The 16,704-nt window shown below is 47.7% G+C and overlaps 1 protein-coding gene across 1 annotated transcript in view; it reads right to left on the minus strand.

Moving 5' to 3' along the window:
• UNC13A (unc-13 homolog A) overlaps positions 1-16,704 on the minus strand; it is a 161,582-nt gene that overhangs the window by 21,271 nt on the left and 123,607 nt on the right. The window contains exons 36-38 of the mRNA XM_077332044.1: positions 13,043-13,048; positions 9,287-9,325; positions 6,892-6,921 (exon numbers count right to left, since the gene is read on the minus strand). Coding sequence (XP_077188159.1) covers positions 6,892-6,921; positions 9,287-9,325; positions 13,043-13,048 — 75 coding nt within the window. The remainder of the gene's footprint in view (positions 1-6,891; positions 6,922-9,286; positions 9,326-13,042; positions 13,049-16,704) is intronic.

The following is a 16,704-nucleotide window of genomic DNA, read 5'->3' on the forward strand; positions in this document are numbered from 1 at the left end:
CCAACCATAAAATGATGCAAGTGTTCTTTCACAGAAATTAAACCAAAACTGGCAATGGCGTGAAGATCCATTGTTCATAAATTGGGTTCTTTCCCGGGGTTTCTCAGTTCAGTTCTGCCTCTTGTCCCACCATGTCAGTTTCTGCTCCAGACCGACAAACGCTAAGGCTGTTGTGTGGCACCTACACGAAGAGCAGCAACAGTAGCAGGCCCCCTCCCCTGGCCAAGTTGCTCACCCTTCCGTGACCCTTGTGAAAGGGTTGTTCGACCCCGAAAGGGGTCCTGACCCCCAGGTTGAGAACCACTGATCTATGCTCTTTGAAATGCGTGTAGTGACTAGAAGTTTTGGTGTGTTACAGCCTAGGAGAGCGTGACACATTACTGAGTGTGCCAAGATTCGAAATGGAGGGAGAGGTTGCCAAGGCAGCATAAAACTATGCTGGTAGTTTTGCTTGCAAGTTCCAGCAAGTGAAATCTTTGCTTCCGTTTGCTATTTTCTTCAATAAAGAGATTTCTTGTTTACAACAGATCTGCTTATTGAGAACTCCACAGAGGCTTGATATACTGAAAACCTTTTGCAGAAACAGATTTATCTAACCCTCTCTCCTCTTTTGTTTTGGAAGAGCAGGCACTATCTTCTGGCAACGAATTACATAAACAAAACTTTTTCCTTTTGTTCATCCTGAATCTACTGCTACTAGTTGAGAAGACACAGAACCCTCCGCTCACCCCAGAAGAAGTAAATAAACTTCTCTGAATCCTCTGTCACTCCCCCCCCAAATGTAGACTAGAAAGACTATACCACCAAGTGACGACTGAGTGAACCAGGATCTCAGACAGGCCTCAGGAAGGTTTTGTGGTACCTCAGAGATAAGGCTTGTTCACACGGGGAGTTCTCACATCAAGTGACTAATCTTCAAGTGGCCAGTGATTGAGTTGGGGAGAATGCAAATCAGGCCACTTGAATGTATGAACAATCCCATAATATTTGCTAATAACAATTCCACTGTGATGTGTGTCATCCGTCTCCCGTCCGCCCCTCCCCCGCGGCCGCCAAGATCAACCTCAGAACTGACAGGCTTTACCCAAGACCGCATAATCAACATCACTCCTCCAAAATCCTCCTGCCCACTTTCAACCCTGTTTTGGCAACTCTAAGGACTAGAATCTTGCATTTACATATGCACATATACATGCGCACATGTGCGCACACGCACACATGCGCACGTGTGCGCACACGCACACATGCGCACGTGTGCGCACACGCACACATGCGCATGTGTGCGCACACGCACACATGCACACACAGAGGAAATCCACTGTAGTTGCATACTGTTGTGAGTTGTGGGTTGGGAAATACATGGATATTTGGGGGGTTGAGACTAAGGAAGTTTGGGGGGGGGGAGGGAGTTCAGTGGGCCATAGAGTCCACCTTCCATGGCAGCCATTTTCTCCTGGGACACTGATCTCTGTTGCCTGGAGATGAGTCCTGGAGATGAATCTCTCAGGAGATTGCCTGTCACCGCCTTTTGAGAGAAACGAAAACGCTTTGTCTTTTCACATTCAACTCTGTGGCACTAATAACGTACTTCTGAGGAAAGGCCTGAAAACAGGAATAGCTGGCAACCTATTTGGGTGCTTGTTTTTTTCAAGGGAAACAATTGTCTCATCAAGCACTTTTGTATGCACTCTGTGGGGAGCATTTCAGTTCTTTTGTTCAACAACTGTCATCGTTAAAGTGGAGTTCTTTTCTCAAGTGTTTTGTGAAGAGTGATTGCTCTATTTGAAGAAAACACTGAAGGAAAGAAAATATATCCAGGCACTAAGAAGCTTGTTGCTAATACTTGACGAAATAAATTATTATTTTTTGCCTCACATAGGATTGTTTGTTAATTTCCATGTGGCCAACTTTATGTTTGTTTGTTTATTATCTACCGTATTTGCCGGCGTATAAGACGACTGGGTGTATAAGACGACCCCCCAACATTTCCACTCAAAATATAGAGTTTGTGACATTACATTACAGTACTATGGGCCACTATGGGCAGCTATGTCTATCCCAAATGAAATGCACCCGGCGTATAGGACGGCCCCCCCACTTGGAGGCATGTTTTTCAGGGGGGGAAAGTAGTCTTATACGCCAGCAAATACTGTATTTTATTTCTCACATTTTATGATTTTTGACTTCTTATACGCTTCCACCTGGAGGTTGGCAACCTTACTATAGAATGTACAGCTCATCACCAGAGATCAGTCACCTGGTGAGAATGGATGCTTTTGAGGGTAGAGTCTATGACACTGTATCCTGGCGAGGGCCTCTTCTGCATGGTGGAAAAGCTGATGAAAACTCACTAAATACACTGTTGTTTTTCTGATTTCTGCACAGAAGAGTGAATTTACTCCGCAAAACTGATTTTGCTCTGCATGGTCAACTGTCTCATCAGTGTTTTAAGCATTTTTTAAGCGTTGTTTCTGAAAGATGCATTTTCACCGATTCATTTCTCCCCTGCCTGCCTGAGATGCCTTATTAGTCATGCAGAGAAAGTCCTTAGTTATGCAGATTAGCGACTGCATTAGAGAACAAAACGAAGTTGGCAAAACCACAGGGGGCAGGGCTATGAATTGTTCCATGCAGAGAGCATAGTTTTTCAACAGACTATATTCAATGCAGAACAACGATTGTAATATAATAAAGCGGTCTAAACTGGTTGTTTTTTAAACTGTTATTTGGCTTTGTGCAAAATACCTCTGGAAGCTCATTCAGAGTCTAATTTCCCTCCGGCCACCAGGAGCATAAAGCAAAACTCCCGGCATCAAGAAAAGCCGTGGGCAACACAATTGGCAAAACCAGACTGGCCCTATCAGGGCTCAGAGATTTGAAGCAGAAGAGGGGGATTACATAGCTGTAATTTGGTAGAACATTACAGGACACTTGCTGGCAGCATGTAGCGCCCAGCTTTGGAGGCACCCCCTGGGCAGCTAGCCCCAAACCCCATCATTATGGCCAGGAAGAGAGAGTTCTCAACCTCACAGTGTGCTAGGAGACCGGAATGGCTACAGATTGGTGGTAGAATGTGTAGTTAAGTTGCAGCCGAGTTATGGTGACCCTGCAGAACTTTAAAGGCGAGAGAAGAACAGAGATTGGTTTGCCATTGCCTGCTTTTGAGTAGTTAACTTGTACTTCCATGGTTGTTCCTCACCTAAGTATTAACTTGTCACGTGCAAAACAAAACAAAACAAAAACCAAGTTATTTCAGGTTTGGCTTCATCCGAATCCCCTGAATCCCAGTACTGAACCTGGGATTCGGGTTCAGCTTGATTCAGAAACGCGGAATTCATCAGCTGTTCAAAAAGCAACTTGTCTGCAGAGAAAAAACATCTCCCTGAATCAGCTGTTTTTTGGGCAGATCTGGTAACTAGAATCAAAAGCCGAAGTGATTCCACTTTTAGGGTTTGGGCCCCAAAACCAACTGGGGATTCTTGATTCAGATTAAAACTTTAAAACAACCCAAATCAACAGTGATTGGGGGGGGGGGGGTTGTTTTGTTTTTTAGTGTTACCCAACCAAATGCACAACCCTAGTCCTAATCAGGGCTGACCTTGCTTAGCTTCTGACAGGACCATTTCAGCACTGGAGGCTTCATGCCATGCTGCAGGCTAGAGTTTGAGCTGGGACAGGTTGCCCTGCCTCTTCCTGCTCTTGCACAAGGGAGCATTTGGCCCAGTGCACCGTGTCCCACATGGGAGCCAGGGCAGTGAATATGTGCTCCCACATAGGAGCCAGGGCAGTGAAATTGCCAGTGCGGAAACTGTCCCGTTTCCGCACTGGAAACTTCGCTGCTCTGAGCACAAATACAGGGTGGACAAGGTGTACCGGGCCAAATGCTCCCTAGCTGGGCCATCCAGATCAGAGCCGCCAAGGATTATGGAAACCTGTGCTAGAACAAAAGGTTTTTGGGCCTCGGTCTAATGAGTAGACCGCAGCTACTTGGACAGAGCTCGGGTCAGACCAGATTAACAGATAGCTAATTTGTACATAAACCTGTGTTAATCTGCATGTTGAGCAAAGGCCCATGGGGCATGCTTCCAAAAGAGTCACCATGACAAAAAGAAGTGTTGTAAAGCAAGGCTGGGCCAGCTGAAAGGGAAGGAGGGAATTCTAATAAGAGCCGCTGAAGGCAGTGCTCTCTGAAGGGCTTGGCTTGTTTTGTAAAGCTGTGGTCCCAGAGGAGAAAGAGCTGGTGCTGCTATTTGGGAAACTGTGAACAACTCTCCCCGGGAAGAGCAGGAATTGCTGACAGCTGAACTCTGCATTGGCTGCTGCAAAATGCTAACACCCTAGTACAGAGTTGCATTACTTAGATGTGCCAGGAGGAAAAGGGGAATTACTCTGAGAGCAACACCTCACCCAACATCTTTGCTCGAAGAGTTCTAGCCACTGAAAGAAGGCTTTCCTGACATCTTGGCCTCAGGAAGGATGCATGGGCTATCTAGCTGTCTACAAAGAGGGAACATGAGTAGGGCTCTGGTTGGAGACAGACCGTTTACGCACTGGGAACCCCACTGTCTCAGCTCCCATGCAGGAGCACAAATCTGGGGCAGATGAGGCGCATGGGGCCAAATGCCCCCCCCCCCGTGTGGGTGCAGGAAGAGGTGGGGCAACCTGCCACGACTAAAACTCAAGCCTGCAGCCCAGCATGAAATCTCCAGTGCGTAAATGGTCTTAGAGAACTTATATCTTTGGGAGGGTTTTCCACACTTACTGTTTTGTTGCCATTCAATAGATTGAAGAAGAAGAATTGGGCTTTATACCCCGCTTTTCACTGCCTCAAAACGGCTTACAATCGCCTTCCCTTACTCTCCCCACAACAGACACCCTGTGAGGTAGGGGGAGCTGAAAGAATTCTAGCAGAACTGCTTTGTGAGAACAGCACTATCAGGGCTGGGACGAGCTCAAGGTCACCCAGCTGGCTGCATGTGGAGGAGCAGCGAATCAAAACCAGCTCTCCATACTAGAAGTCATCACTCTCAACCACTACACTATGCTGCTCTTAACCACACCACCAAAAGGTAAATCCAAAGTTGAATTGGATTTACCTTTTGAATGTATGATGAACATTGCCATAGACTTTGAACCTGGCCCTGAGAATTCAAGGGGTTACATTTAACTTTTTGCATTTCCCCTGAAAGGTTCAGGCTACTTAGACAAGGAGACCTCATTCCTCATTGCCAATTTCCTCTCAAATATGGTGGGAATTGCTCCCTCCTCCCCTGGGCTCCATACCCTCTCATTCCTGCTTCTCTCTCCTTTGACAGATTTTGGTTTGTGTGTGTGTTTGGGGGGGGGGTACCAGGGCAGCAGACACATTTTGTTCTTGTGGGAGAAAATTTTGTTTTGCTTTCTTCAAAATTTCTCAGAAATTTTACATGACAGATAACATGCAATGGATTTTTTTGATCCACTTTTGCCTGATACATGACAAATAGTCCAGTGTCCAAAGTTACTTATCAGTCATTGGTGCCTTGTATAATGTCTACTGTCCTAGCCCTTGGTAGCTGATTTATACAATCGTAGAATCCTAGAGAGGGAAGGGGCCACACAGGCCATCCAGTCCCACCCCCTGATCTATGCTGGATCAGCCTCAAGCATCCTGGAAAAGGATCTGTCCAGTCTCTGCTTGAAGACCGCCAGTGAGGGGGAGCTCACCACCTCCTGAGACAGCCCATTCCACGGCTGAACTAGACTCAGAGAATCCTAGAGTGGGAAGGGGCCACACAGGCCATCTAGTCCCACCCCTGCTCACTGCAGGATCAGCCTCAAGCATCCAGGAGAAGGATCTGTCCAGCTGCTGCTTGAAGACCACCAATGAGGGGGAGCTCATCCCCTCCTGAGGCAGCCCATTCCACCTCTGAACTAGACTCAGAGAATCCTAGAGTGGGAAGGGGCCACACAGGCCATCCAGTCCCACCCCGTGGTCAATGCAGGATCAGCCTCAAGCATCCAGGAGAAGGATCTGTCTAGCTACTGCTTGAAGACCACCAGTGAGGGGGAGCGCCCCACCTCCTTAGGCAGCCCATTCCTCTGCTGAACTAGACTCATAGAAGCCTAGAGTGGGAAGGGGCCACCCAAGCCATCTAGTCTCACCCCCTGCTGAATGCAGGATCAGCCTCAAGCATGGGAATATTCTTCTTCTCTTTAATCCAGACGGGAAAGGGTATGTTTTGAAAATTAATCTGGGAACTGGATCCTGAATTGTGTGCCGCAGCTTTCTCTCCTATGGTTGATTTGTTCACACACACAGACAGAGAAACACACAGAAACACCCATCTGCTTTAGGGGGCTTAGGAACTCCAAAGTCCAGGGAAGTACATCGCTGAGAATTCCTTCAAAACCAACGAATGCCCGGAAACTCTTGTCCCTCAGCTTCTGAGCCCAAGTTCCTCCCCCCCAATAAACCCACAAGAATTATGCTGTCTATTGGCCCAATAATGCTTCTTCTGCTAATTCTTGCATCTTTGTTTATGCTCCTTCCACCCAGCACCCCATCCCTTGCCCTTGTTCAGAGGTCAACCCCTCCACCGCAGTCCTCCCCCCCACTGCATGCAAACAGGCAGATAAGCAAGCTGAGATTCAGATGGGGATTTTAGTTTTTTTTAAAAAAAACAACGACAGAGATCAACAGACAAAAAAATAAATAAATATTCAGCACAGGGTTGAAGACAGCAGCCAGATCCAGGCCCCATGGCCTGGAAGAGGGGAGGGGGAATAGACAAGGCAGACGTAGGGACTGGAAGACCACAGGCAATATGGACAGAGGAGCTCTACGGACAAAAGGGAAGGAGAGGAGAGGCGAGAACCAAGCAGGCTAAGAATTAAATGCAGTCTCCTTACTTCTGTGTGACTGGGGATTTTCACCCTGCTCTGTGAAAAGAACAGGAAGGTTTATATACCGTTAAAGCATCCAACACAACAACGCCAAAACACACAAAAGGCAATCGCCCTCCCCATCTTCAGATTCCACCCAAGAACAGGGTCTTTCCTGGAGAGCCATGGCAAAACTGAGGCCCATTCTGCACACGTTGGATAATGCACTTTTGCTGTGCTTTTGCGGCTGGATTTTCCTGTGCAGAACGGGAAAATCTGCTTCTAACGTGCATTGAAAGCACATTATCCAACAAGTGCAGAATGGGCCCAGATCTGCCCTGCAGACTTGTCTATTCTCCCCCAGGGGAGTACCTAGAAGTGATATAAGAAAATTTTAGGTGTTGCTGAAAACTATGGTTTTGATTGAGGGTCCACTGATGCTAAACATGCCCCAGTCTTGCACCTGTTTGTCATGGTTTCCACTCAAAGAATCCTGGGAACCTTGCCAAGCCCCCTCCCCCAAACTCAGAATATACAAATCTCTGTTTCTAGAAATTGTCAACTTTTGATCCTGACCATTTTTCGTTGTTTTCAGCGAGGCCAATTTTTACTTGAAACTGAAAGGTGAAACAGCTGTTACAAAGCACAGAGGGCAAAAATTCACCAAGAGAAAGCCCCTGATGAGAATGAGAAGATTTGAGGTCCGCCTTTGACCAAGAGAGATGAGGAATGGGAAATCATCTTGTGGCAGAACTACAGATCCCAATATGGCTGCTACCTGCCAGTGGCTCCCTACCTTCCCTGCCTACCTGCCCACCACCCAAGATACCACCCACCTAGCAGTAACAGCAAGGAATGGGCTCCAGGGCCCTACTCTGAGCAGGGAAGAGGGTGGGACCCAAACATGGACCGTTTCGTTTGGGTCATCAGGAACTTCTCCGTTCCACTTGTTCTCTTTCCATGTTCACTTCCCAGAGGCTGTTTTGACGCCACTTGGATGCCAAAATGAAGCCCAAACAAGGGTAGAAAATGTGTCCGTTGCAACAGGAAAGCCACAAAGGAACGTGGAAAGTATGATTATGACTTATTATAAAGGGTTAGCCTATCCTTTTGACCAGTTTTGTTTATTTCTTGAGTACTTCTGGACAGTGCTGCCAGATCACTTCAGGGATGTCACGGAGTAGGCCAAAATCCTCAGGAACTTCAGGGTCAGGAATTACTTGGGGCTATGTGTCAACAAAAGGTGGCCATGCCATGCCTGGCAACTGGTGGGAGGTTTGCGAGTGGGGACACGGCGTGTTCTGCACCACCACATCACTTCCAAAGAGAACCTGGAAGTGATGTAGTGCTGCTCTAGGAATTGCCAAAAAATCTATGGTGGAAACCATAGAATTGCCAGCATGATTCCTGACTAACCCACCTCAAAATTCCAAAAGTGGTTTGGAATTGAGCACAGAAGTATATACTTATCAGTAGGTTGTATCTTCAAGTACAGCAGGTATTGGCTGGGAAGGGCTACCTCGTGGTACTAAAAGCAGGCCTGGCCTCGTCAGAGACTTCTAAATAGGGTTGCCAACTCTGGTGTGGGGAATTCCCAGAGATATACTGGTAGAAGGTGGAGTTTGGAGAGCAGAGTCAACTTTGGATGGTGTGATAGCATCCTAGGACATCTGTTTCTCCTAAACTCTATAGTATACCAGAGACTCCATCCTCTGGAACAGCTGTATCTTGCAGGGAAATTGTTATCTGTACTCTGGAGAACTCTGGGCTGCACCTGAAAGCTGACAACCTGACTTCCAGCCATGTACTGCACACTTCTCTTCCTCTGAGACCTACAGAGGACGATGTGGCCTGACCACATTATAGTCTGTGGGTTCTTCTGTCCTGACTACACCTCTGGTCAAAGTAGGCATGTTTGTTTGTTTGTATCAAACTAGAAAATGGTGATTTCTGGAATTGGGTTGAGTGCCCACCGCAGACAGACTTTGTCCTCGTTGATACATGCCTCTGGACAAATTGTTTGTGTTCATAATCAGAAGCAGCCAGGAAGCTCCACCTTTCTGGATGAGAACCCATAACACAGAGACTCCTGGCTCTTGTTGTGCACCAGCTGTAACAGTCGCCCCTCCTGATATGATGCACTGAACCCACAAAACGACCAAAATGCCACGAGGCACGCGTCCCCCAGACACCAAAAAAAACTCAACAGGACACACATCGGAACAACACAAACTGCAAAACACGACAACCAAACTCGAGGCCAGAACTCAAGGCCTTGGCCTCCTCCTCCTCCTGCAGGCGCTTAGCAACAGTGAAGCCAGGCTGGGCTGGGGGCTGGGATTTTGTTTTCCCTCTTTTTGATTTCGGCTCAGGCCCTGTCGCTGCAGAACAGACAGTCAAAGCACCAAAATGGTGGAGTTACCTTCTCTGTCCCCTTGCCATGCTTTCGCAAGAGTGTCCCCTGTAGAAACAATATCACAAATTGATCAATGGTGGAATGGGAGGAAAATGGAAGTCACGCACTGGAAAGGAAAGGGGGGGGGGCTAGGCAAGCTCCATGACCTCACAGCTGGCCCTGAAGGGCGGTGAGGTTTGCTCCCCTTCACCCGCGGCGGAGGGCACCCAAGAAAGCCAATATGCCACTGCAGTGTTTCTGGGTGTTAACAAAGAATGAGTGCTAATTGTGGGTTGGGACATCCTTGAAGATTCAGAGTGTTCGACCTAGAAAGGGTAGGACTTCAGCAGGGTATAATGCCACGGAGTCCATCCTCCAAAGCAGCAGTTTTTTCTCCAGGGAAACTTATCTCCATAAACTGGAGTTCAGTTGTCATTCTAGCCTTCCAGGATCCATATGGAGGTTGGCTATCCTATATACAGGACAAGGGGCCTTGGTGAGAATGGTTGACTCAAGGCTCCCCTCCCCCTAAAAGTAGTCTTGCAGTTTTTGCTGAGTTACTCAGCTGGGTCGGAGCTGAGTGTTCTCTGCAGGGATCATTTGCAGGATCTATAACCCCTTAGGGAATTCTTCTTGGACCTTTATAGTTGCCCAGCTCCCGGCCAGTTGTCCCACCTCTCCTTGGGGAACAAACTACCATTGCAATGTCAGAGAAAGAAGCGCTGGGAGAACTGTCTGCTAAAGGAGAGGCAAGAAAAGTCTGCGTAAAGAAGACGGAGAAAGGTGGCCAACGACTCTGCAATCGCCTCCAGCTTTTCTCTGTCTGGAAGCCCCAAGCAGCTGGAAGTCGATTTTCTCTTGGGGTTCATGTCGATACAATAGCATAACGCATAGGCCAGGGGTGGCCAAACTGTGGATGCCCATGGACTACGATTCCCAGATGCCCATGGACTACAATTCCCAGATGCCCATGGACTACAATTCCCAGCTGGCAGGGGCTCTTGGGAATTGTAGTCCATGGACACCTGGAGAACCACAGTATGGCCACCCCTGACACAGGCAGGCAGAGAAACGCAAAGGGGATTTTCGAAGTATGTGACCGTAGTAAGCCTCCACACCAGCAATAACAGAGGGGCTATGCAGGATGCTGAGTAGAGATTCTTTGGTACTCAGGGCACCCAACAGTGGCTTTCACCCTGTCGTCTGTGAAAACCTACCTGCTGGGTCACAAGCTCCTCCAGAGCACCCTTTCAGAAGGCCCTGCTGCTACAATGCATGGGCACAGGGCAACACGGACGTGCCTCTCATTTCTCCATCCATGCATGCTGACAAGCAGCAGCAGCAGGAAGGCAAAATGAAATCAGTCCACGGATTCTTCCCTTGAGTTGTTCCTTACTATGGGACTCAGCTTGTCTCTCTGCCCCTGGCTCTTCTGGCTTGATGCCCATCGTCCTGGCCTTGGGATCGGTGGGTGGAATGAGAACTCTGGCTACTCTTCTTCCTGTCACGTGACCACGATGTCACATGCTTGCAGTGCCGAGGGTGTCGTGGTTCTCCCCCTGGGGCTGCAGGTGGAAGAGTGGTGCTTGGGGGTTGTACATTTGTGGGCAGTCAGAGGGTAAACATAGCTCTGGGTTTGAGAGTCTGAAGTTTCACACAGTTCCCACAGGGTGTGTCCACAGCTCCCTTTGGTGGCACGTTGAGAGTGGCGTTGTCAGATATGAACCAGAACCCGGCAGTTGAAAGAGGCAGGGAAATGGGATTTGGAAATAAATTCAGCTTTTCCTTCTCTGGCTGGGATGCCTTTTACCCTCCTTCCTCTTCCCTCCTAGAGCCAATGTGGTGGAGGGGTTAAAGTGTCAGTCCGTGATCTGGGAAGCCACGAGTTCAATCCTTACTCTCCTAGAAGTTAGTTCAGTGCCCTTGGGCCTGTTTCACCCTCTCAGCTCAACCTAACTCACAGGGTTCTTGGGAAGATAAAACAGGGGAGGAGAACGTTCGAAGCCTCTGGGGGTTCCCGTTGCAGAGGAAGGAGAGGGTATAAACAAAATAAACAACTACCGTATATACTCGTGTATAAGCCAAAGGGGGCTTTTTTAGTGTGAAAAAATGTGCTGAAAAACTCGGCTTATACTCGAGTATATACAGTAGTTTAGGAATGAGCAGAGCAAGGAGCATCTTCCACGAACTGACACCACTTCTTGGCAGGCTGGATTTGGCCAGAGAGTTGCTAATTGCTGACTTTCCCAAGATCTACTTGGCATATAAAAGGTCCAACTCTGGTTGGACGGAGTACAAGCTCATTAGCCATGGCAGGGGTTGAAGATCTAATTGGCATATAGAAGGTCCTGGGTTCTACCTCCGGCTAAAAGGATCCTGTGTTGGGAAAGGTCGAGACTCCTGGAGAGCTACAATAGTGAAGTAGGTGGGTTTGCACATGCTGATGGATAATATTTCCATCAGTAAACTGGTATGTCCCTCCTGCCTAAATGGGCCAAAGCAGGATAATACCCTTTTTTGCAGTAAAATACTGAGGATGTGTACTGTGTAACCACTCTGTGCCTTGACCTATGTCTTCCTGCACCTGGCAGAGGATTTACACATGATCTGTACTCCTTTGCGGCTAGAATATAATCTGGAGCACAGCAGGGAAACTGAAGTCATGAGCCAGCGTGGTGTAACCACGTCCCAGTTGAATCTCAGAGACCAGGGTTTGATTCGCTGTGTTGCTCAGCTGTGGGCTGGTCACAGTCTCTCAACCTCACAGGGTTGTTGGGAAAACAAAAATGGGGACGGAGAATCAATGTATACCATCTTGAGCTCCTTGGAAGAAGGATTAAAATGTACCAAAGAGATGGGGTGATGGGAAGGCTGTCAATCAGGGATTCCCAGCCAGGGCGACTGAGACTCCTGGGGCTCCGTGAGAGTTCCTTGGTCTTTCTCCTACATCCTGCCTTACTGGACTCAGCCACAAGAGATTCCCAGCATTGCTGTGAAAGCAGAGAACTGGCCGCTTCCATTGCCCTGGGGGTGTGGCATTCTCATGTGGTTATCACACCTGGGAAAGGGGGTGGAGCCTGGAAACCTGCCTCAAATGACCTCCTTCCTTTCTCCACTCCGTCTTCCTTGGGTGTGGCAGGGAGGTGTGGCCAGCTGACATCACTTCTGGCCTGGTTCCGGGGTACCTCAAAGCCTGATAAATATTTCAGGGGTTCTTCCACAGTCAAAAGGTTGCTGGGAGGGGGAGGACGGGGAGTCCCTTGGTAACGAATGCACACCCTGTGATAGCCCCTCAAAAACTAGCCTTTCACAGCTACATGAATCGACGTTGGAACTGGATTTGGAGTCTGGGGTCCCCCTGTGAAGCTGGCACACCCTCCCCCTGCTTTCAGCCATGGGAATCCCTCCCACCCACCCCTCAAGAAAGCAACCCAGGCATTGGAATCAGGTAGGGTGGGGTGGGCGGCAAACCTTCCACCAAAACATAATAGCTGGCAAAAAGCAGCTCAGCAATGGCGAGGGGGGTCACAGAACAGAGGCAGCAAAGGATTCTGGGACGGGGGGGGGCGCGACGGGAGCAAGGAGGGAAGGCACAGTGGAGAGGGCAGGCAGCCACAACAGAAAGAGACAAAAATACCAGCTCAAGTTCTTTTCTTTTCTTTGTTTTGGGGGGGGGGAGGGGGTTCTTTTTCGGAAAGGGAGGTGGGTAACTGTACGCAAGGCACACGGACAGGAAGAAAGAAATAGACAGACAAGACAGACAGGGCGAGCTGCCGTACTTACAATCATCTGCCGGGGTGAGGGGAGCGGAGCAATTGGAAAAAATAACGGTCACGTGAGTGAGCCACAACCTACGATGCCCGGCACCCTCTCCAGCCCTCCCCACAAGCACCACAATCCCGCACGACCCACAACCACACAGATCAGGATGCTCGGGCGGGGCGGTTGTTGCTTTTGCAAGGGGAGTCTTTTTTGCTGTCCCCTTTTTATTGTTCTTCCTTCGTTTGTTGCCCTCAACGGCTGCGATGCCGATAATTTTCCATGTGGTGTGATGCTGAACGGGAAATGTTCAGCGGGAGAAAAGAGAAAGTGGCACCCCCCCCAAAAGGAGGCTAGCAGGGTTCATTTTGGGCCTTGGGAAAACAAAATGGGCATGTTATGTTGGGAGAGGGCTGAGAGTTTTGGTAGCAACTCTACACAAAACAACTTCCCGTCGAGCACAAGCAAAGAAAACAGCCTTGACGTATACACACACACGCACAAACACACGCACAAACACACACACACACACACACACACACAGACATAGGCCCCACGAGAATTCGCCACTTTTAGAAATATCCAAGTGGATGTTCTTAGTTCTGCTTTATTCTCCTGATGCTCCCAACCCCCCTCCCCATTACAAGAAATTCATTGCACAGTTAATCTGGACCATCATCTTTCCGAACATTTTTTTTAAAGGAAGACATTTCACATCCCTAAATTTGAAAGGTAGAACTGTAGTGTGAGATTACAGGATATCCAATATCCTCCAAGAAAAAGCTATCTAGAAACACTTTTTGTTTTGCTACGCAGGTCAGATCTTGGTCTTGCAATAACACCTTCTTGTGAGGCTGCAGATTTGAGCTATCTGCCATGTCAAGTTTACTTGATTTGTCTTTACTTGCAAAGACAACAGAGCTTGCCAAGAAGATGTTACTCCCTTGTAGTGAAATTATTTTGACACAACAACTCTAGAAAACTCAAGAGAAAAAGTCTAGAAATAAATAAATGTCAACGTAGAGGAAATGACCAGAACTATGAGCTCTTCTGTATTCTCATTTTCCTCACTTGTGTGCCCCTGTGGCTTCATTTTTTTTCTTTTCCACATGTGTTTCGCACCCTCTAGTGGTCAATTTGATGTTACTTTGTTGTGTTTCCACCATAAATACCTGCAGTTTAAATTTTATGCTGGACATAAATACCTGCAGTTTAAATTTTATGCTGGACATAAACCAATGTAATATAAAATTGACCACTAGGGGGAGCAAAACATGCAGCAAAAAAAAAAAGGGGAAAAAAGGAAGCCATAAGGGACACACAAAGAGCCTCTTGTGGCACAGGGTGGTAAGGCAGCAGAAATGCTCTCTGAAGCTGTCTGCCCATGAGGCTGGGAGTTCAATCCCAGCAGCCGGCTCAAGGTCGACTTAGCCTTCCATCCTTCCGAGGTCGGTAAAATGAGTACCCAGCTTGCTGGGGGGTAAACGGTAATGACTGGGGAAGGCACTGGCAAACCACCTCGCATTGAGTCTGCCATGAAAACGCTAGAGGGCGTCACCCCAAGGGTCAGACATGACCCGGTGCTTGCACAGGGGATACCTTTACCTTTACCTTTAAGGGACACACAAGCAAAGGAAGTGAGAATAAGGAAGAACTGTACGCCCAGAGAAGTGATTTTGAATGTGGAAGGAATTGCCCATCTCCCATTCCACCGCAAAATAGAAATTTTGAGGAATCTAAGGGGGTGGGTGGCTGTTCTTTTGGAGACAATAGATAAAACACAAAGTTGTACTTACCTTTAACTGTTACTCATTGAGTGGTCTTCTGTGAAGACACCCATTGGGATGTGCTTTTACAGGCCAGTTGCAGAAAAGATTTCCAAAGTTTTTTAGCAGATAAGGAGCACTCAATCTCTCCCCTGGCACTTCCCTTTAAAAAAGATCACATGACCAGGAGGAAAGGGGCTATTCCCTTAGTTCTCTTCATGCCACTGTCAGAGATCCCAAGACACTAAGGTTCTGGAGATTTCACAGTGGGGTAGGCAATAGAGATATTCGCCTGTGTAAAACCTAGTCAGTAATGGAAATCTTTCCCGTGGCTGGCCTGCAAAAGCACAGTCCAGTGTGTGCCTGCGCAGAAACTGTGATGGAGAACCATGCCTACTGTTCTCATTACTGCAAAATCCCAGGTACAATTTCCCAAAATCAAGGTATTTATCCCTCTTCAAACTTGTGGGAAACAACCAGGTGTTTGGACCAGATGGACACTAATTAAGTAACAGATTGCCTTCATCCAAGGTGAACTTATGAGTTCGTGACTCCTATGTAATGCAACCGGCACCCAACATACCCCTGAAGAAGGACTGGTTATAGTGTTGATGAACAGCCGTCCAGGAATGGCATTGGAGGTCTATAATGACCCAGGTGTCCATTTTTATGAGTCGACTTATTCTAGAGAAGCAAGTAGCAAGAGCAGTCTATTTCAAAAGGGAGAGCAATGAGAGGAAAGACTTTTGATGACAAGTATCCCTAAGGCTCTCGCTCTGTCTCTGGACCCACATCTGGGATTGCCTGTACACAAACTTATTATTTGTAGAGATCAAAACCTGTCCCATGAAATACCCCCACAAGATGAGAAAGGTAGAACACACACTGGAGCTCTGGTGCCAAATACTACTGTCAGCACATCCCTGTCGAGAGGGAACTAATCATAGGCCTGCCCCAGACATTTTCGGAAAGATCTTCCTTCAGGATGCATTAGGGGGGAGGGTGTCACCTCCCTGGGGCTGCACTGGGGCTGTTCCACTTGAGGCAGCAGGTAGTATCTTACCTGGCCATCCTTTCCTCTATACGAAGAAATTCTCTGTCCATAGAAAGCTAAGCTGTAAACTCTCCCCCCTGACTTCCCAGCTTTCTACGAGAAAGGATTATTTATGTTGAGAAGCTTTGAGGCTCCACCTACAATTTGAAATGGTACAGCCCAGAAGCTGGCTGACTTTCTCCCAAGAACCTCCTGACCCAATTGTGGCAAAGATCTATCTAATCCAACATCTTGCATTCCACGGTGCCCCTGGAAGCCAGCTCCTGAACATGAAGGCTCCATCATAGCTAACAGCCATGCCTCTCCTCCAGTTCCCCCTTAAAGATGCCAAAGCACATGGGCAATGATCACATATTGTGGCATGGAGTCTAAGTTTATTTCCTGTTTTCTAAGAACAACGCCTTAGACACATCTTCTTTCCCCAAAGAAATCCTTGAGAGACTTATTGTACTAAAAATATGGAATCACTCCTATGCTTAGAACTGGGTGTGTATGATGGCATGGGACCATTCAGGGATTCCCTGGGGCTGCCCACAGAGATGGCAAACTTTGACATGCGGCGAGATAAATGAAGAAGGCTATCTGTTCTTGAAAAACAGAACTGAAAAATTGTACAAAGTCCACCTTTCTCCAACCTGAGAAAAGCTATTTCCTGCACCCCTTCGCAAATTTGCATAAATATTTCCCTGCATGTAATTTTCTTTCATTTAATTTTTCATGGAGGCAATAAAAGCCTTTCCCCAAACATGAAAGCCCTTACTCAGCAAATTCGCCAGCCACTTTGTACGCTCTCAAATAAAGCTCATTTGAAAGAAGATGCTTTCTTGCTTGATTAAAATGAAAGCCGAGACTTTAGGCATGAACGG

This window comes from Paroedura picta, chromosome 4 (genome assembly GCF_049243985.1).
Source record: "Paroedura picta isolate Pp20150507F chromosome 4, Ppicta_v3.0, whole genome shotgun sequence".
In the NCBI taxonomy this organism is placed as follows: Eukaryota; Metazoa; Chordata; class Lepidosauria; order Squamata; family Gekkonidae; genus Paroedura; species Paroedura picta.